We start from the raw sequence: 21,233 nt of genomic DNA on the forward strand, positions 1-21,233 counted from the left end.
TTGTAGTTTTGCGAAAAGAAAACTGTATTGAATGTCGGCCAAAATCCATCTCGTTCCATCTTCTCCCACTGCGCGCCAGTGTGTTTCCCCTCAGCGGAAACGCCAAGCGGATGCTTCACGTTTATATACATCCAGTAAAATATCTGTCTCATTGTTCTATCTGACAGCTCCATCTCTTTAAATATAGCATCTGTCAGGATGAGACGGGGGAAGTTAAGGCCTCGTGGCTAATGGTACCACCTTACATAATGTCAAACCAATAGGCAGCAGCCTCGCTGAACTCTCCTCCTCTTCCTGATATCTGTGCAGAGGGAGGCTGCTGAGGACGAAGGCTGCTGCTGGGGCAGTGGGTCTAGGGGGCATGCTCTGATCACATCAGGTAGGATATATGTGTGCATGTGCTGTCTGTCGTGTGGCGACCAAGATGAATGTATGATGCAAGCATGTCTATCCATTGCAGACAAACAAATGGGATTATTGTATTGTTAATCTTGTGTATTCTGGTTTGTCTCTACGCTGACAATGTTTGTCGTTAGTATCAAGGATATTGGTGCATGTAACATGGAAATACTGCAGGAGGCGGACTGATTCTCAACAACAGACACACTATGACTTCTCCTCATTAGACTGTATGAGGAATGATAACGTGTATGTGAGTGGGATACAAAACTAACCCCATGTCACAATGATAGACAATGGTAAGGCATCAGCACATTTTTATAGTGCACTTGTATGGTATGCTAAGAGCTACCTTAGGTTGATTTATTTTTTCCAAATCTAATCAGTTTTCCACGTTAATTCAACATAAACACAGATTTGTTTTTAGATTAAAGAATTAAACAATTTTTTTTTGCAAATGTATTAAAAATTAAAAACAGAAATACCTTGTTTACATAAGTATTCAGACCCTTTGCTATGAGACTCAAAATTGAGCTCAGGTGCATCCTGTTTCCATTGATTATCCTTGAGATGTTTCTACAACTTGATTGGAGTCCACCTGTGGTAAATTCAATTGATTGGACATGATTTGGAAAGACGCACACCTGTCTATATAAGGTCCCAGAGTTGACAGTGCATGTCAGAGCAAAAACCAAGCCACGAGGTTGAAATAATTATCTGTAGAGTTCTGAGACAGGATTGTGTTGAGGCACAGATCTGGGGAAGGGTACCAAAACATTTCTGCAGCATTGAAGTTCCCCAAGAACACAGTGGCCTCCATCATTTTTAAATAGAAAAAGTTTGGAACCACCAAGACTCTTCCTAGGGCTGGCCACCTGGCCAAACTGAGCAATCAGGGGATAAGGGCTTTGGTCAGGGAGGTGACCAAGAACCCGATGGTCACTCTGACAGAGCTCCAGAGTTCCTCTGTGGAGATGGGAGAACCTTCCAGAAGGATAACCATTTCTGCAGCACTCCACCACCTTATGGTAGAGTGGCCAGACGGAAGCCACCCCTCAGTAAAAGGCACATGACAGCCCGCTTGGAGTTTGCCAAAAGGTGCGTAAAGACTCTCAGACCATGTTAAACAAGATAGGCCTGAATTGTCACGTCTGGAGGAAACCTGGCACATCCCCTACAATGAAGCACGGTGGTGGCAGCATCATGCTGTGTGCATGTTTTTCAGTGCCAGGGACTGGGAGACTAGTCAGGATGGAGTCAAAGATGAACGGAGCAAAGTACAGAGAGATCCTTGATGAAAACCTGCTCCAGAGAGCTCAGGACCTCACTTTGGGGGCGAAGGTTCACCTTCCAACAGGACAACAACCCTAAGCACACAGTCAAGACAACGCAGGAGTGGCTTTGGGACAAGTCTTTGAATGTCCTTGAGTGGCCCAGCCAGAGCCTGGACTTGAACCCGATCTAATGTCTCTGGAGAGACCTGAAAAAAGCAATGCTCCCCATCCAACCTGACAGAACTTAAGAGGATCTGCAGAGAAAAATGGGAGAAACTCCCCAAATACAGGTGTGCCAAGCTGGTAGCATCATACCCAAGAAGACTCAATGCTGTAATTGCTGCCAAAGGTGCTTCAACACAGTGCTCATTAAAGGGTCTGAATACTTATGTAAATGTTATTTTGTTTCTTTTATTTTTTATAAATTAGCAAACATTTCTTAAATCCTGTTTTTGCTTTTGTCACTATAGGGTGTGTGTAGATTGATGAGAAGAAAACAAACATTTTAATCAATTTTAGAATAAGGCTGCAAAGTAACAATTTTGTAAATAGTCAAGGGGTCTGAATACTTTCTGAAGGCACTGTAAGTACTTTGAGTCATCCATCCTCCTCACCACCCCTGCAGCACTGACAGTGTTTATTCATCAGCAATAGTACCAGAGCTGCACACTCATACTCACTTCCTGTGCTCTACTGAAGTAAAAACTGAACTCTCTGATGACCCAGGTTCGTATCATCATGCTTGAAAACAAAGACTTTAACCTTCAAGTGGAGGAGGATAACCCCCCCAGTGAGCCGACTAACTGCTGCCAGAGATGAGTCCCACTGCTGATAGGACCAGGGAGAAAAGGTGAGACACTCCACATCCTTATGATCTGATGAGGAGGCTGGTGAGGGGAGAATGGCTCATAATAATGGCTGGAATGGGTCGACTAGAATGGCATCAAACACATGGTTTCCAATGTTTGACACCATTCCATGTATTCCTTTCCAGCCATTATTATGAGCCCGTCGTACAACTGACTAGGTATCCCCCTTTCCCTTCCTCCCGCCCCAATTACAGTGCCACCAGCTGCCTGTAAGGGGAGAGGAACAGAAACAGTCTATTATTGGTCACATTACTTTCACTTTACTCTCAGTTTCATGCTTTGCCGTCATGTTTTTCTCAGACAAGTGACTAGTTAAGGGATTTACTGTAGCCCTGGGGAAATCTTGGCTTTTGGTAGTTAACCATCTCTGGAAGATTTGATCAATTATTCTCTGCCATCGTAAGGATTATTCTTAGGAACTTCCCTTAAAGAGAGGAACGTCTTAGCGGTGGCTGGTCGTGTTATGACTCCTCCTAGGACATACAGGTCTGTGTGATTCCATATAGCTCGGTACACTCTGTGTGGCTGCTAGGCCCGTCTGGACCTCCACAGTGCCGAGCCAGGACAGCCATGGCCAAGAGAGACTACCTGGTGGAGGCAGCCAAGCAGATCCGCATGGCTCTGGACAGGGAGGTCAGTGAAGACTATGAAGCTGCCTTCAGCTACTACAAGAATGGGGTTGACCTGCTGCTCAATGGAGTTCAAGGTACAGTGGTAATCTACTGTACTCTAGAGTATTCTGTCAACATGCAGGGTTCTGGTTAGGGTGATATTGAATAGAGCAGGTTAAGGCGCTACAGACTTTAGCTACTCAACACAGTGAGAATAAGTCATGAGGCATGAAACAGGAACATGTGGATTTATCTGCTCATGATTCATCCATTGTTTTAAATTAAATAATTCCTATGAAAAACAGGAAGTCAGGAAGCCAAGGTCAGAGAACGATATCCATACTGGTAAAGCATGCCGGATATTCTCTCTCTACTGTGCTAGTGAAGTATGTCAGCTATATTCAAACAGAAGTGTTTGAATGATGAGGTTATTTCAGTTTCAGTTTAGTGGAGTGAGGTTTCTCCATTGTGTGAGAGGGAGAGAACTGAGGTCTGATGTAGTTGGTCTGTCTTCCAGTGGACCCTAACAAGGAGCGCCGGGAGGCTGTGAAGAGGAAGACTACTCAGTATCTGAAGAGGGCCGAGGAAATCTTTATCTCCCACCTGCAGGACAACCTGGGAAAGGGGAACTCTCACTTAGGGGTAAGAAGATGACCTTTGAACCCTCATTTTGACAAGATGAACATTCCATAATACTGTGCAAATCTTATTGATGGAAATCAACCCACTCTGATCATCCATGTTACTCAGGGAACTGAACACTCATTTTCCAGCTTTTTACTCCTGTGTTGATTTATATGTCTCGTCTGTTTATTGAAGAGGTGGTTAAGTGCTAATCTTCCAGTTAGCACCTCTCTGAATCATTTCCTTCTGGGAAAGCCTGAGTCACATCCTCAAAGCAACCAGTATGTGCTGCTTATAGCCTCTCTCTAGAGATGGGCTACAGAACAGCACAACAACTCCCTCATCTCCCTCTGTTACACTACACCCGACCAGGGCGAGAAGATCACATCTGCCAGGATGCCTCGCACTGGCCGGCTGGGCGCTCTCTCTCCCCCTCTCTCTTATGCAACATGCTAATATCTGTTCTAAGATTGTAACTAATCCTTGAGTAGAAGCAACATTTCAGATCTGAATTAAACACAGACACGTGTCCACATCGCTGTTATCTGTCCTGTACTGATTTGTAATCTCTTTTTATCACCAGGGTTACAGTAGTCTGAGATTCCGGCCAATCAGACACCTGAGCTGCCCAGTGGAGGATCTGGAGATGTGTAAAGTGGTGGGGATCATCGATAAGGTAAGGACGTTTTTACACTCACTGCTCTCAACCAGACATGGGTACTATAACATTTTGTTAGACTGATGATACTCTCTTGAACAGACATCCTGGCTGTAGTTAACCCTTTATTAACCAAATCACATTTTATTGGTCACATACACATATACCATGTCTTATAGATCCAGTGACAACCATGCTTAGCTAAGCAAATAGTACCTTGTCCTAAAATGTCACAACCATCTAATAACATACTATGTTCTATTTAAACTAAAATAAAATGTACGTCTTCTCCCCAAGGTCCTGATTGTCCAAAGCCTGATTACAAAGGAGAAATGTGTTGTTAAAGTAAGTACTTAACACTACCAATACAGTATGTCAGAGGACAGAGTGGCAGACGTGTAGTAGAAACAGTTCAGCTGTCACAGTGCAGCTGTCTATCTGTGTAGATGCATATCCAGTGCACAGATGGCTGTTGTACGGTCTGGACCCATGCCAGCCATTCTGTGGCAGCCCAGTCAATGGGAATACTCTCAGTCTTGAGTATCCTTCACCATTGATTTGGCTAAAAGCCCTCCACTCTGACCTTCTTAGTGGAAATGCACCTCTGATTTCCGTAACCAGAGAGTTGTTATTGGAAAATACTGTAGCAGGGTCTCTAAGGCGCAGGTCTCAGTAGTCTCGTTTACACCTGGCACTATCATGCATCATGTGTCTTGATCTTGTCCACATTCTGATTGTGCCCAGATCTTGAGAAATGTGTCTACATATGATATTAAAATGTATATTTTTATACGACCACTGTTTCCACATTGTGATCAGATTTCCCGGTCTCTCCCTGTATATAAATTATTTGATGGATATTCTTTCAAAATAATATTTATTTATTATTTTAAGACACATATTGATGCCATAAGTCAGTAGTGCCACCTGTCAATGATTTTACAAGGTGGGATAATGAGGATTTAAATGGTTTCACTATCTAGATCTGTTTACACTAAAGATATCCAGACACAATGCATGCCTGACTACCTCCGTAAGTGGTCAGGAAGATCTGATCACAATGTGTCTTTTAATCGTCTACACCTGTTTTAACAATCAGAATGTGGACAAGATCAGGACAAAGGACGCGTGTTAGAACCAGGTATAAGCCCGCTTTTGTTGAGATTAGTTTTTAGATTTCTGTTTTTATCAATTAACTATAGACAGACTAAGACTAGACAAGAGAACAATGTGTATTACAGTAGAGAAGTTGTATTTTGACCAAGGTAATAGTAACAGCATAGTCATACATGTATTGTTCTATTGCGCTGTGTCCTCTCAGAGCCTGCCCAAGTCGAGCTGGGAGAGCCGGGACCAGCCCACTATCATCCCCCAGGGCGTCCCCTATATGGTGAAGCTGCTGAGGTACTATGTCAGTGAGGATGCTGTGTACCTGCATCTGGAGCATGTTCAAGGTGAGCTGAACACAGGCTCTGCCTGCCAGCCCTGCAGTATGTGAGATGTAGCGGATGCTCTTACCTAGCCTATCGCCATGCAAAGGGAGATTTATGTCCATGGCATAGCAGTGGACCTACAGGTTACATTTGTTTTGTTGATGGTTGCACTCTTCAGCCATTTTGGGTCAAGGATGCCAAGGAGATTAGAAAAAATAGCTGAATTAAAATAAAGAAAAACTACTATTGTCTTATGATGTATTGACTTTTCTATGCTCTGTAGGTGGGAAGCTTTTCTCCAAACTGTCCAAGGTGAGGAACGACCAAGCCAAGGAGCACCCAGAATGCTATATTCCCAGCCAGCACAGGATCAAACTGAAGAACAGCTACACCTCCCCTACTATCAGCTCAGACTACCAGCAGAATGACAGAGGGGACACAGGGACAACCTCTCTCCTGGAGAGGGAGAACGAGGAGAGCCCAGACACAGACTCCCCTCCATCTTGGCATGAGGCTCAGCATCGTCTGGAAGGCTGTAGGACCCACTCCTACTGCGAGGAGACAGGCTGCCTGCAGAACAACTCAAGGTCTACAGCGCTACAGCCCTCTTTATCTGGGCCAATGAGGACAGACATCAGTCCCCATATCCATCCAGCAGGCCACAATCAGTGTTTGCACTCTGAAACTCAGGACAAGCCTGCTCCTCCTAGTCATCTGTGCATCGATCAGGTTCCTGATGTCACCTCTGAGCCTTCTGGGAAGGCCACTGGAACAGAAAAAATTGAATCCAGTTTGGATTTTGACGTGGTGTGGAAGGCTGCTGATCTGACACAGAATTGTGAGAGTGAATCCGATATAGCTGCCGCTAAACCTGTACCTCAAACAACTCAGACCTCTTCTGGTGGGACAGGGTCAACAGTGAACTTGAAGAATCATTCTATTAGTTTGTATTCACAGAAAAGTTATGTTCCCCTCCATAATCAAAGTCAGGCTAGTGAGATGGCAACTTTGACCTCCTATGGCTCTCACCAAGGCAGTGTTTCAGGTGGAGACCTTGAGAACACTGTGGGTGTAGAGCTATCCACACACCAGGAGAGAGGGCAGGAAGAACAGGTAAACCGTCACACTACTGAAAAGAGCATTGTGAACTTAGTAAGCAGGGACACAGAGACTTCCCAGCCTGGCAGAGCTGTGTGTCCCTCTACAGTAGACGAGCTGAAGGTCATGAGGACATCCTCAGGGATCTCTCACCCCCCTTCCCTGCCTCACTGTCTCAGTGCTGGGACACAGCAGGGGAACCAGGCAGGCATCTCCCTGGCCCTCACAGGGGCAAAGTATCATGTGGGGCCTCCTTGCAGAGAGCCAGGGGAGGAGGTGAAGGAGGGCTGGGAGCTGAGCCCTTTGAGTAAGGACATCCCCCAAGGGAAAGGATCACTGTGTGACCCTAACACCACTGGCCCCACAGGGGCCTCCCCACAGTGTCGGAAGGAGGACATGAATGCTTTCCTGAAGTCAAATGGATCAGATGGACAGGGTCAGGATCAGATCATTGAGGTGGAGGGCTGGTGCCACCAGCCCAAGTTCCCTGCCAAGGCCTCCAGAGGGAGAGACGGGGTCAGGCAGGGCTGTTGGGGGCTGCCTGAGGCAGAGGTGCGTCTGTTGGGAGCTCAGATCCTCCTGGCCCTGGAGAGTCTTCACCAGCAAGGTGTCATGTGCCGTGACCTCAACCCAAAGAACATCCTGCTTACCAGCATCGGTTAGTCACCTAAATCACTTTAACTCCGTAAGGTCTCAGTTTTTGGCACGAGTTGAGTCTTGAAAACTCAACAAACTTTGATTGTGACATATTGTCATGTTTCTCAACAGGAAAGGTCTGCCTGACATTCTTTGGCCAGTGGAGTGAAGTTCAGTCAGAAACCAACTCTGAAGCTATGGACCAGATGTACTGTGCCCCAGGTGGAAACACTGTTTATTTAGTAAAACTGTCACAACAGTTCCACATATGGCTGCTACCCTAAAGTGCCTTCTAGTGTTATTATATATCAGACATTTAGTTTGATCCAATAAGAAACCTGTTAATAACAGTTCTGTTTGTTGTTTGCCAATAGAGATTGGAGGTGTGTCCAAAATAACAGAGGCTTGTGATTGGTGGAGTCTGGGGGCATTGCTATTTGAACTTCTTACAGGAATGGTAAATAACATTTGTATTGAATAATCCTTTGAAGAAAAAAAGAGGCCAGAATCTTACCCTCCGTCATAGTAAAGTTTTTTTCCAATCCAAACGTGTGTATGTATATTGATTAGAGTGCTGCCAACTGGTCTGTTGATAGTGTATCTGTGTTGGTACCATTATCAAGTCCTTGTTGAAACTATGCCTGTTCCTGTGCCTCCAGCCTCTGTGGCAGTTCCACCCAGCCGGGGTACATTCTCACACCCAGCTTCTGATCCCAGACCAGCTGAGTACTGCAGCTGCCTCCCTGCTCACTGAGGTAAGGCCTGAGTCCTATTACACACATGACTGGTAGTGTAAATACCGTAGACATATACACACATGCTGCTAGCCTGCAACCACAGATACACACAGCCACACACATTGTACAAACTCAAATTGGCTTGAGTTTGAGTGAGTGACTATTGTGTGTTCCACAGCTTCTGCAGTTTGACGCTGGTTATCGTTTGGGCTCTGGAGGCGGTGGAGTGAGTGACATCAAGTGTCACCCCTTCTTCAATGGTGTCTCCTGGAAGGCACTGAGCAGTTAGCAGGTCAACAGACTCTGTAGCCTGAACAGTTATCTGCAGCCAAGTGAAGTTGGGCAGCCACTGCCCCCTTGTGGCTAAAATAGAAACCCCAACTCTGGAGCTACTTCCTGAGCATCTTGTTCTTCCCAAAGAATGATAGATTAGAAGGGTAATTCAGAGCAATATGCACACAGCCAACATGTCAGCCCTGCAACAACCAAACTCTGCCTGCAGTGTTGTCTTTGTGACCTCCATGTTTGAATAATAGAGGCTAGTGTAAACATAGTAGGGCAAAATGTACTCCTGGGTGACTTTTGGGGTATTTGTTGTACAAATGACATGCAATGCTACTGTTAACATCCATGCGTAGCATCACCAAGTATGGAAACGGATGTTTTTCATTGTCAAACACTTACTACACAAATACTTTGTCAGCCAATGGCTGTGATAAACAGCGTTGACAATAAGGTTAGTAAAATGAAGTAATGCATCTGTGCTGTGTTAGTCTTTAATACACTCATGGTCAGCCTTTTTTCTGGTCATCTGTACATAGCCTATATCAGGGTTTCTCAAGCTCAGTCCTGGGGCCCTACCTGGGTGCACGTTTTGGTTTCTGGCCTAGCACTACACAACTGATTCAAATAATCAAAGCTTGATCAGTTGGTTATTTGAATCAACTGTAGTGCTAGGGCAGAAACCAAACATGTGCACCCAGGTAGGGCCCCAGGACCAAGTTTGTTTAACCCTGGCCTATGACTATTTCTACCACAGCTCAGACAGTCACTTCCTGACTTGTAAGTGATGTGGTGTGTTCTCAGTCTCTTTAATGTTTCCATTTCTTAAAGCTTCCAAGGCCTGGCAATATCTATTTTACACTACACACCAGCCACTTGGTTTCTGAATTGTTCTTATCGCCAGTCATTGAGAGCATTCTGTAAAAAAGGCAAGTAAGTGTGTGTAAACAGAAAACAAAAAGCATAGTTTTTAAACCTTGAAATCTTGTCTTTAAATAGTTTTGTTTTTTTACACAGCATAAACAGAATTTAAGTGTGCGTGAATGAGATGACTGGGTCCTGACACTTCATCAGTGTAACAAAGCATCAATAACCTGTACCATGAACATCTTAGGATATAGTGTTTTCACAGTCCATCTTCTGATAGGCTACAATTGTTCTCAGAAAAAGTACATGAAAAATACTTAATGCAACTTTTTGCCATTTATATTATAATTATTGTAGGTAGAAAATAGCAAATGGTGCTTTGAGATGTACAACACCCACTCCCTGCCCCAGACACACAACATTTAGCATACATTTTTTTACAATTTCAGCCCATGCAATAAGTCCAATGCACCTTTTGGTCTATTCAAGTATCCCTTTTCCTAGTTAACCAACACAAAACGTCTGCAGTTTAGGTTAATCAGGCAGGTATAGCTGCTGCGTGTGAAGGGCGGTAGGTTGGTTTGTTTAGCCATTGACTGGGGAGGCTGGCTCACATGTCCAGTAGCAGCACTCTGGGATCTTCTACCACAGTCTTGATCTTACGCAGGAAGGTGACCGCCTCTCTGCCGTCGATGAGGCGATGGTCGTACGTCAGAGCCACGTACATCATGGGGCGGATCTCCACCTGCAGCAGAGGAAGAGGAGCTTCAGAGACAAACTGCTTCTTGTCTCTATTCCACATAAACTAAAGTCCTCTCACGGTCAACTGCATTTATTTTCAGCAAACATAACATGTGTAAATATTTGTATGAACATAAGATTCAACAACAGACATAAACGGAACAAGTTCCATAGACATGTGACTAACAAAAATGGAATGTGTCTCTGAACAAAGGGGGGGGGTCAAAAGTAACAGTATCTGGTGTGGCCACCAGCTGCATTAAATACGGCAGTGCATCTCCTCATGGACTGCACCAGATTTGCCAGTTCTTGCTGTGAGATGTTACCCCACTCTTCCACCAAGGCACCTGCAAGTTCCCGGACATCTCTGGGGGGTGTGGGGGGGGGGGCTAGCCCTCACCCTCCGATCCAGCAGGTCCCAGACGTGCTCACTGGGATTGAGATCCGGGCTCTTCCCTGGCTATGGCAGAACACTGACATTCCTGCCTTGCAGGAAATCACATACAGAACGAGCAGTATGGCGTGGCATTGTCATGCTGGAGGGTCATGTCAGGATGAGCCTGCAGGAAGGGTACCACGTGAGGGAGGATGTCTTCCCTGTAACGCACAGCGTTGAGATTATTATTGTTGTCATCCTGTACCTGTCCCGCAGGTGTGATGTTCGGATGTACCGATCCTGTGCAGGTGTTGTTACACGTGGTCTGCCACTGTGAGGATGATCAGCTGTCCATCCTGTCTCCCTGTAGCGCTGTCTTAGGCGTCTCACAGTACAGACATTGCAATTTATTGCCCTGGCCACATCTGCAGTCCTCATGCCTCCCTGCAGCATGCCTAAGGCACATTCACGCAGATGAGCAGGGACCCTAGGCATCTTTCTTTTGGTGTTTTTCAGAGTCAGTAGAAAGGCCTCTGTAGTGTCCAAAGTTTTCATAACTGTGACCTTAATTGCCTACCGTCTGTAAGCTGTTAGTGTCTTAACGACCATTCCACAGGTACATGTTCATTAATTGTTTATGGTTCATTGAACAAGCATGGGACACAGTGTTAAAACCCTTTACAATGAAGATCTGTGAAGTTATCTGGATTTCTACAAATTATCCTCTTTGAAAGACAGGGTCCTAAAAAAGGGATGTTTCTTTTTTTGCTGAGTTTATGATAAGGAGTTCTCCTGAGATATGAATCTACAATATATGGTGTAAAATCAAAGTCTACAGAACAGAGCCAACCTTGCCCTCGATGGCCACTGGCCTCTCGAAGATACCATGCATTCCCAGGATGGCAGACTGCGGAGGGTTGATGATGGGCGTGCCAAACATGGATCCAAACACGCCACCGTTGCTGATGGTGAAGGTTCCTCCATCCATGTCCTCCACGGCCAGCTCATTCTTACGAGCCTGCAATCAACATCATCAACTTAGAAGATGCACAAAGTCCAAACATAAAGTACAGAGAAAACCATGTTATCCTACCTTCTCCCCCAGCTCGTTGATGGTCTTCTCAATGTCAGCGAAGTTCATTCCCTCCACTCCACGGATGACAGGCACCACCAAGCCCTGGGAGACAGGACACATTAGATATTCTGAGTTTTGGTTCATGTACAGTACCAGTCAAGTTTGGACACACCTACTCATTCAAGGGTTTTTCATAATTTTTTACTATTTTCTACATTGTGGAATTATAGTGACGACATCAATACTATGAAATAACACATTTGAATCATGTAGTAAACAAAAATAAGTGTTAAATTATAATATATTTTATATTTGAGATTCTTCAATGTAGCCACCTTTAGCCTTGATGACAGCTTTGCACACTCTTGGCATTCTCTCAACCACCTTCATGAGGAATGCTTTTCAACAGTATTGAAGGAGGTCCCACATATGCTGAGCACGCGTTGGCTGCTTTTCCTTCACTCTGCGGTCCAACTCATCCCAAACCATCTCATCTGGGTTGAGGTCGGGAGATTGTGGAGGTCAGGTCATCTGATGCAGCATTCCATATTTAGATTTGTTTAACACTTATGGTTACTACATGATTCCAAATGTGTTATTTCATAGTTTTGATGTCGTCACTATAATTCCACAATATAGAAAATAGTACAAATAAAGAAAAACCATTGAATGAGTAGGTGTGTCCAAACTTTTGACTGGTACTGTATATTAGCCCTGTTGTAAAAGTGTTCAATGTGAGTGAGTAGCCAACCATCGGCATTACCTTTGGTGTTGCTACAGCCACACTGATGTCCACGTAGTCCCTGTACACAATCTCTTTGGTGGTGTCGTCAATGACTAAAAATATAAACGGTATGAAAGGGATTTGAACATTTTAAATACTAATAAACTTTCGGTAGAGGTAAAGTGACTATGCATAGATAATAAAACAGTGAGTAGGAGCAGTGTAAAAACAGGGGGGGGTTGAAGCTGTTAAGGAGGCTATTGGACCTAGACCTGGAGCTCCAGTATCACTTGCCGGGTGGCCATTTGAGAGTACAGTCTGCTTTGGCTTCTATGATTCACTTCCTTGAAGCATACAGCGTTTTTGTGTCTGTGGGGAGGTGGCCCACAGACAATTTTACGAGTGAAAATTAACCACTTCTTGACTGTGGCTAGTTTAAATAGGCCAGAGAGGCATTGGTGGAGTACACACTAAGCACGGTTGTCTATGTAAATCTCGTTCCTGTTCTTAACCAACTTAACCACATACGCCTGATACCAGTGGATACAAAATGTGTGTTGCCTTATTCAGACTCATATGACAAGTAAAGCAACTTCTCAGAAAGAAGAGCCCACCTCCGTTGACGGCAGGCTGTTCCATCAGAGCATATGCTGAAGCCTTGACAAATGCAGACATGAAGCCCAGCTTGATGTTGTGTTTCTTCAGGAAAGCGTCTTTGTAGGCCTTCCTCATCTCACTGATGTTGCTGTGGAGAGAATTAGGCTCTCATATCGATCGAAAACATGCATTACACTCAATCTTTTCAACCAAACTTTAAAAAACGATACTCATTTTTTCAGTTAAAGTTCAGCTTCTCCAGGTCATGGTGATCGAGTGCTATTGACACTGGGCTAATGTTTCACCATTGCTCATTTCTCCTCTGTATGATGAAAAGGGCCTCTTGTATCTCTATTTGTTTGTTTTCCTGTCTCTAACCTGGTTTAAACTCTAAAGTTTCTTCGCTAACGGCATTAGCCTCTCCCAAGGCACTGAGAAAGGAGAGAAGAAGCGATAAAAATCTTCACATTCCAAAACCCTCTAAATCTTACTGGCCTGTCATAAAAACCCATAGCGGTTGGGGCAGCTCGTCCACTCAGAGCGCAGGTCTCTGGTCTCCAGGTCTGACTGCTCCTTCGGCTATAGATGAGCCCAGGCCTGGAAGTCTTCTTCCAGACCATCAATGCCAATTCAAATAGGATGCAGAGAAACCCCTGAATAGCTGAAAGCTGACACCCCACATTTGCAAAGGAAAATAAATCCTCAAAGTGTAATCTTTAGTCCAGGGGTAATTTCCTTGTAAATGAATAAAGCCCCTGTTTTAAGAAATCTTATCTTTGTTTTCACCAATATTAGGACCAAATATTTACATTCCATCGTTTAAGAGGAGATCTGGCTTTAAAAAGCGTATCCCATTGAGCAGATTCCAATCTCTAATCATTATCTGTATGGCCTCAGCTTGAATAGCATTTCTCTACTTCTGACTTTACTTTATCTAGACACCTTTATTTTAGACAGGACATATAATCCCTAATATAAATGTATACATTTATGTAAGTGAATCTGTTGTACTGAAAGTGTAGTGGTAATGTTTAATATGTTCTGGATGAGTAATCAGCTCCTTTAAGACCTATTTCCTATCTAATTATGTTACTAGAGATAGGGCTTGATTATGTAGGACAGCTATTCTGTTTTTGCCTACCTCATGTCGACCTCATTAAATGTTGTCAACATAGCGCAGGTGTTCTGGGCTTCCTTCAGTCTCTGGGCGATTCTCAGACGCATACGGTTCATCTTCACCTGAGACAGAAAAAAAAGAAAAACTAAATATTTAAAGAATTTTCACAGAAATATTTTACCTTAAGAGAAAACATCACAACAGCTATGCATTCTATCAGACACTGTTTTTGTATACCAACACTATGGTCTGAGCCATTGTGAATATTAAGAATAATGTTCCTTTACTGCAGTATTCCTGATTATGATGCCTCACCCTGTGCTCTGTCCTGACTGGTTTACCCCCTCCATCTGTGACAGCGGCTGGGGCAGCAGGAGCAGCAGTGGGTTTGATGGCTGAAACTGTACCGAACAGACAGGTGAACAGGAGTTGTTAGTGCCACGCCACCTCTTCTTAGCCATTACCAAGTGTCACTGTCAACAGGCAAGGGCCAAGTGATTTATCCTATTTCCATAATCAACAGTAAACACTGGACAGGTTAAATACTTCTCACTTGACATTGAGTTCATTGAGTGGCTGACATACTAACCTGGTGTGGCAAAGATGGCAGCTCGTGGGACGGGTGGCACTGGGGGCATAGTGGTAGGGATGGGGCCCACTGCAGAGGGAGAAGGAGAGGGCGTTGTGGCTGCATCATGGGGGGGTGGAGGAGTGGCTACTACTGCTGCTGGGGCCTCTGCAGCTTGGGCAGCAACAGCTGAGGAGAGAAAGGTATAAGAATGCATTAGGCAATAGCAATGTGTTTACTTTGTAGGTAAGTATAATTTGTAAGTATAATCTAATAGCTCTGTAAACACAACATCTCCCATGCGTCTTGAATTTAGAAGATTTTTTATGTGGTCCTACCATAGACATGGTAAACTCAGTGGTACTGACCTCCTTTCCGGAGTTTGAAGAGAGCCTGTCCTCCCTCGACCTTCTCCCCATCAGGGACCAGCAGCTCCTCAATCACCCCAGCAGCAGGAGACGGCACCTGCACGGATGTCTGTGGGTCGAGACAAAACATCAAGGACCATGCATGATACATCAAACTTTCCGTGGGTCTGTTATTCTAACCATCTACAGTTAACTGTTAGTTTACTATAAAAGGCTGTTGTGAAAATGGCAGCTCAAAGGGTGATTCAGCGACCATTAAATACCTTGTCCGTCTCAATTTCACAAACCACCTCATCCTCTTTGACAGAATCACCAACCGCTGTAAAGAGACAGTTGCATTAAGCGTGGCAAACAGAAATATCTACCTGGCTGCAACCAGGTAGATCTGAATGAGCACAAGAATCAGAGACAAACATAAGTTACTGTACCTTTCTCCCACCTCACATCCCCCTCCGTGACAGACTCTGCAAATGCAGGTGTCTTTACTGTGATGACTTCATTCCCTAAAAGACGAAGACAACACAATACTGACTTAATACAACTCTTGTAGTGTTACACAGAATCACATTACTGCTTAGATCACAAGGGTCAAATAAACAGATGGGAGTCCAGGAAAATACATACTGCAAGCTACAGATGTCTTGAAGTATCTGATTTGGAAGATGCTGGACCTGGCCTCACATTTCCTACAAATAAAATACAGTCAATACAGAAAGTATAACTGCATAATACAAGGCTAAAACACAGCTAAAGCAATGTTTCAATGAGAAGACAGGTCAATGGTGTAGCTATAATACTTACGTAGGGTTATTGACAGTGACACTACAGCTAGCTGACAATCCTGCAGGACAGATGACAGCAGTACTCAGTTCTAGCGCAGAATCTCAAAAGTCACTGAACAAAAATATAAATAGGCAACATGCAACAATTTCAAATATTTTACTGAGCTACAGTTCATATAGGGCTCCCGAGTGGTGTGGCAGTCTAAGGCACTGCATCTCAGTGCTAGAGGTGTAACTAGACACCCTGGTTCGAATCCAGGCTGTATCACAACTGGCCCTGATTGGGAGTCCCATAGGGCGGTGCCCAATTTGCCCAGCATCGTCCAGGTTTGGCCATCATTGTAAATAAGAATTTGTTCTTAACTGGACTTGCCTAGTTAAATAAAGTTTACATTAAAAAACACAAATTAATTTAAATAAAGAAATTAGTCAAATTCATTAGGCTATGGATTTCACATGACTGATGATACAGATATGCATCAGTTGGTCACAGATACCTTAAAAAGAAGTAGGGCGGTGGATCAGAAAACAAGTCTATATCTGGTGTGACCACCATTTTCCTCACGCACTGTGACACATCTCCATTGCATAGAGTTGATCAAGCTGTTGATTGTGGCCTGTGGAATGTTGTCCCACTCCTCTTCAATGGCCGTGCAAAGTTGCTGGATATTGGCGGAAACTGGAACACGCTGTTGTACATATCGACCCAGAGCATCCCAAACATGCTCAATGGGTGACATGTTTGGTGAGTATGCAGGCCATGGAACTGGGAAATGTTCAGCTTCCAGGAATGTTTGTACAGATCCTTGTGACATGGGGCCGTGCAGGTGAGGTGATGACGGCGGATGAATGGCACAACAATGGGCCTCTAAATCTCGTCACGTATCTCTGTGCATCCAAATTGACATTGATAAAATACAATTGTGTTCGTTGTCCGTAGCTTATTCCTGCCCATACCGTAACCTCACCGCCACCATGGCACAACTTTGAAATCAGCAAACCACTCGCCCACACGACGTCATACGTCTGCCCTGTACGGTTGAAACTGGTATTCATCCGTGAAGAGCACACTTCTCCAGCGGCCATCGAAGGTGAGTATTTTCCCACTGAAGTAGTTTACAACGCAGAACGTAAAGAAATTGACATTACATTATCTAACAACAGCTCTGTTGGACATTCCTGTAGTCAGCATGCCAATTGCACTCTCCCTCAAAATTTGAGACATCTGTGGCATTGTGTTGTGACAAAACTACACATTTTAGAGTGGCCTTTTATTGTCCCCAGCACCTGTGTAATGATCATGCTGTTTATTCAGCTTCTTGATATGCTACACCTTTAAGGTGGATCTTGGAAAAGGAGAAATGCTAACTGACAGGGATGTAAACAAATTTGTGCACAACATTCTAAAGAAATAAGCTTTTTGTGCATATGGAACATTTTTGGTATATTTTATTTCAGCTCATGGGACCAACACTTTACATGTTGCATTTATATTTGTGTTCAGTATAAAGAGTTGGGTTCAACTACTGTAATTAACATGCAGTTTCAAAACACTCACCTGGCACAGCCCGCCGTGCAGACACATTGATTCCCTGTCAAAGAGAACAGTAACCTGTTAGCTATCAATATAAAGTAATCATTAAACAACTCAAAATATATATCATATGCATATGTTATATCCCCCCCCCTTCTAAAACGAGGGAGTGAAAATGCATCAAATCAACAACAGGTGTTTGTTACCAAGGACCATGTTTACAATGTTCACATGAACAGTCTGACAGACAGACTTTGACATACTGTATCTCCCCAGTCAAAGGTCAGTAGTGGGGGAGGGCTACTGCCACGTTGAAAAAAAACTGGGGAACTCGGAACTCTCCGACTTCCTAGCGTTCAAGTCAACTGGGAACTAGGAGAAAAACTACCTCCGACTTGGAAAAATAGTTGATTGTTCATCCAAGTCGGAACTCCAAGTCGGAAACTTGGGCATCTTTCGAGAACTCAGACCTGCGACCTGAACATCACCGACGTGATGATTTGACCTCGTTTTCACCGAGTTCACAGTTGTCTTGAAAGCGCCATTAATGCATGCGTGTTGTACCAATCCGTGACTTCAAACCATGGAAACAATGTAGGCATACACTATTATACAAACAGACTGCTAGGGGATAACTAGCTACTATGACTAAATATATAACCAAGTGAAAATAGATTGATAGAGGGCTGTCATCTGTGTATTTGAGAGTTCGACTGGTTTGTTTAATCCAGTTATGCAAAGATTGGACAGTCAATATGATGTCAAATCTGAATAAAAAAAGAACATAGCTTGTTCAAAATATAGCTAGCTAACTAGGCAAAATACAACAGTCTATCATCACAAAAAAATAGCTGTGTGCTCTCAAATGACCTCAACATATCGTAGCTTGGTAACGTTAGATAAATAAACCACTGGTTGGCTAACTAGCCAACTTCGTGAAACCAAATAAAATGTTAGCTATAATCAAATGATATGGGAGATATTGCTTTAGAATTCAAAACCGGGTTGAACCAATGTCTTGCCGGGGAATCGGGTGTCATGCTGTCCTTGGCTTGCAATGTGAAGGCCTACTGCTCAACCGGCGGCGCTTCTACACCTCTCGCTAACCTAGACCTCAACGTTGGCAGCAGCATGATGAAGCTCCGCGTGAAAGTTTTCCATTTATCTAATGCCTACCTGACGAAAGACCGAGAGAGAACGACCGAAGTTCCGGGTGAGACACCGGGAGTAGGATAACATGGTGTCTGTAATGACAGCAACCTGTCGGCGGGAGGGAATCTCCTCCCCTGTAGTACGCCAAAACCTGCTAAAGGCGGAAGCAGTGTGGGAGGAACCAAGAGCCACAACTAAAGAGGGGATTGATCACAGGGATGTCCCAAAAAAGGATCCACTGTGGAAAAGCTAATGGCTCAGTGAGTGAAAATAACTTACAATACATTTGCATAATGCATGTTTGATTTTTCCTCATCTATTCCTAAATAGGATTGGATAATTACACAATAATATTATTATTTTGTATTTTATGTCAGTTTATAGCTTTAAAAAATGGTAGGGCCATTAAATCACTGATAATGTGATATCTAGTCTACACTCAATAAAGTGAGTGCCTATCAGTTCAACACAACTTGTAGCATACAGTTTCTTCTCATTTCATAATCAGTTTTCTTGCAAATTGTCCTCAAACTCACCACTCTGAAATATTGCCATATTATGCCAATACATAGATTTGTTGAAAATGACAAAATAATATCTATTAAACAACTAATATGAGCTCAACTAATTAGTTCTATTGAGTATTTGTTTTGAATGATGGGGAAGGCCGTCATTGTAAATAATAATTTGTTCTTAACTGACTTGCCTAGTTAAATAACGTTGAAATGAAATTTAAAAAATCATCCTTGGCCTCAGAGTTGAGTCAACTCCGAGGCCACGCCCCTGTTTCTTTTTGATGCATTGACAGTAGCTCCAGCTCTCATCACATTCATTTTCAGTGTATCAACCAGTGTATCAACTCGACCCTACTCCACGCAACAGGTAAGGTGCGCGTTCTGTGTGCTCGTTTACTTTGGGACATTCTCAGGATGACAACTAAGCCTACATTTCGCAGCTACATCCTTAGTTTCACAACTAAAGGCTATGATTGTTGACCTTATTGTTAGTTGATGTCAGCATTGTCCACATGCAAATTAATTGGTTGCTTATGATTTCAGCTATGTTGAATTCTGTACGTTTTTTTTGTGTATATCATTAACTCAGTAAATAAAGGCACGTTTGTTTTGTGTTTTTAAGCAAATCTTAGGCACACTTTAGGCTTATTGATTAAACATTTGACATACAAAAACTCTCAATGAGCACTTATAGACTACTTTTCACTACAGATTACAAGCTGCACTGTAACATTTTGTTATGTTCGTCTTGTCTAAAAATATATTAATAACTCTATAATTGATTAACTATAGTTTTATGGATAGTTCTGTCATTTCCATGCAGATGGACGTAGGCTATAGGCTACATTTACTATTATGTTAGAATATCATGCCACGTTTGTGATTTATCCAAATAAATGTACTTGATAATCATTAATTGCCTAAAGAAAAATACTCTCCTATTAGATAACCTTACTAAAAAATGTGTAAGGATGATTCAACAAATGACAGAAAGCGTTTCCATCCAATAAAGAGAAAATAATCCATCCTCAAATTGTAAATCAAGTATAGAGACTACCAGTTCTTCAGTCACTGCCATACACCAGGTAGCCTACACAATGTGCAATGTGTTGTAAATTATACATTAAAGTCGTGCTGTAAGTGGAATATGAATGACTTCCCTGTATTTATTGAGGATGTCTATTTTTCCAACTTTCTGTAGTCATAGTGGTCATAAGATTATTTGTATTTTTATTTTGTTGTGTTTCTCCCTCCAAAAAAAGTTATTGCAAAGAAAATGTCCATACTGGCTATAAGGCTATTTACTCACTTATGTAAAACAAAATATTTAGCACATGAGGGCTTGGTGAAATATACATTCATTGTGTGTTGTTTTTATAGAATGCAAGTCTGTCATTTGTAATGTGTAATTAATAGTGATTGTGGTAAATTTGATCGATGCATGTTTTCACCAGGAGACATTTTTACTAGCTATCTTAACATGCTGTTATTACAGAGATTAAAGAAATATGCAATAACATGATCCACACACTGGAATAAATCAATTTACAAAGAAACTACAATTGAATGCAAATGAGAGATAAAAACAGGAATTTATTTATTTTCCCCTTAATAATATACAGTATCCGTCAAAAGTTTGGAGACACCTACTCATTCAAGGGTTTCTTTATTTTTACTATTTTCTACATTGTAGAATAATAGTGAAGACATCAAAATTATGAAATAACACAAATGGAATCATGTAGTAACCAAAAAAGTGTTAAACAAATCAAAATATATGTTATATTTTAAATTCTTCAAAGTAACCACCCTTTGCCTTGATGACAGCTTTGCACACTCTCGGCATTCTCTCCATCAGCTTCATGAGGAATGCTTTTCTAACATTCTTGAAGGAGTTTCCACATATGCTGAGCACTTGTTGGCTGCGTTTCCTTCACTCTGTGGTCCAACTCATCCCAAACCATCTCAATTGGATTGAGGTTGGGTGATTGTGGAGGCCAGGTCATCTGATGCAGCACTCCATCACTCTCCTTTAAGATCTAATAGCCCTTAGACAGCCTAGAGGTGTGTTTTGGGTCATTGTCCTGTTGAAAAACAAATAATAGCCCCACTAAGCGCAAACCAGATGGGATGGCGTATCGCTGCAGAATGCTGTGGTAGCCATGCTGGTTAAGTGTGCCTTGAATTCTAAATAAA

General features: G+C 43.0%; 3 protein-coding genes across 11 annotated transcripts in view; 2 read left to right on the plus strand and 1 right to left on the minus strand.

The window, feature by feature from the left end:
• LOC110505538 (ribosomal protein S6 kinase delta-1) lies at positions 1–9,608 on the plus strand. 8 transcript variants are annotated; one of them, XM_021584822.2, is made up of 13 exons: positions 3–379; positions 537–698; positions 2,400–2,523; positions 3,049–3,248; positions 3,671–3,795; positions 4,361–4,453; positions 4,733–4,780; positions 5,757–5,889; positions 6,152–7,624; positions 7,735–7,824; positions 7,977–8,059; positions 8,262–8,357; positions 8,518–9,608. In XM_021584822.2, the coding sequence occupies exons 3-13, from the start codon at positions 2,489–2,491 to the stop codon at positions 8,626–8,628; spliced, it is 2,487 nt and encodes an 828-aa protein (XP_021440497.2). In that variant the 5' UTR covers positions 3–379; positions 537–698; positions 2,400–2,488; the 3' UTR covers positions 8,629–9,608. The 8 variants fall into 8 exon arrangements, with proteins under 8 accessions (XP_036818244.1, XP_021440497.2, XP_021440495.2 ...); XM_036962349.1 differs by having other exon boundaries at positions 1–698; positions 3,075–3,175; XM_021584820.2 differs by having other exon boundaries at positions 3–698.
• Positions 9,595–18,700, minus strand: LOC110505539 (dihydrolipoyllysine-residue succinyltransferase component of 2-oxoglutarate dehydrogenase complex, mitochondrial). Its single transcript, XM_021584826.2, has 15 exons — positions 18,547–18,700; positions 17,395–17,428; positions 15,856–15,895; positions 15,679–15,740; positions 15,483–15,557; positions 15,318–15,373; positions 15,055–15,163; positions 14,708–14,875; positions 14,434–14,519; positions 14,143–14,240; positions 13,019–13,149; positions 12,444–12,517; positions 11,699–11,782; positions 11,456–11,623; positions 9,595–10,233 (listed from the first exon to the last, which is right to left on the minus strand). The coding sequence occupies exons 1-15, from the start codon at positions 18,607–18,609 to the stop codon at positions 10,099–10,101; spliced, it is 1,383 nt and encodes a 460-aa protein (XP_021440501.2). The 5' UTR covers positions 18,610–18,700; the 3' UTR covers positions 9,595–10,098.
• LOC110505540 (prospero homeobox protein 1) overlaps positions 18,649–21,233 on the plus strand; it is a 16,795-nt gene continuing 14,210 nt past the window's right edge. Inside the window, exon 1 of one of the 2 annotated variants that reach the window (XM_036962352.1) lies at positions 18,649–18,782. The gene's annotated coding sequence lies outside the window, so the exon portion shown is untranslated. Of the gene's footprint in view, positions 18,783–19,259; positions 19,405–21,233 lie in introns of those variants that run through there. The other variant, XM_036962351.1, reaches the window with a different exon arrangement.

Source organism: Oncorhynchus mykiss, chromosome 25, assembly GCF_013265735.2.
Source record: "Oncorhynchus mykiss isolate Arlee chromosome 25, USDA_OmykA_1.1, whole genome shotgun sequence".
Taxonomy (NCBI): domain Eukaryota; kingdom Metazoa; phylum Chordata; class Actinopteri; order Salmoniformes; family Salmonidae; genus Oncorhynchus; species Oncorhynchus mykiss.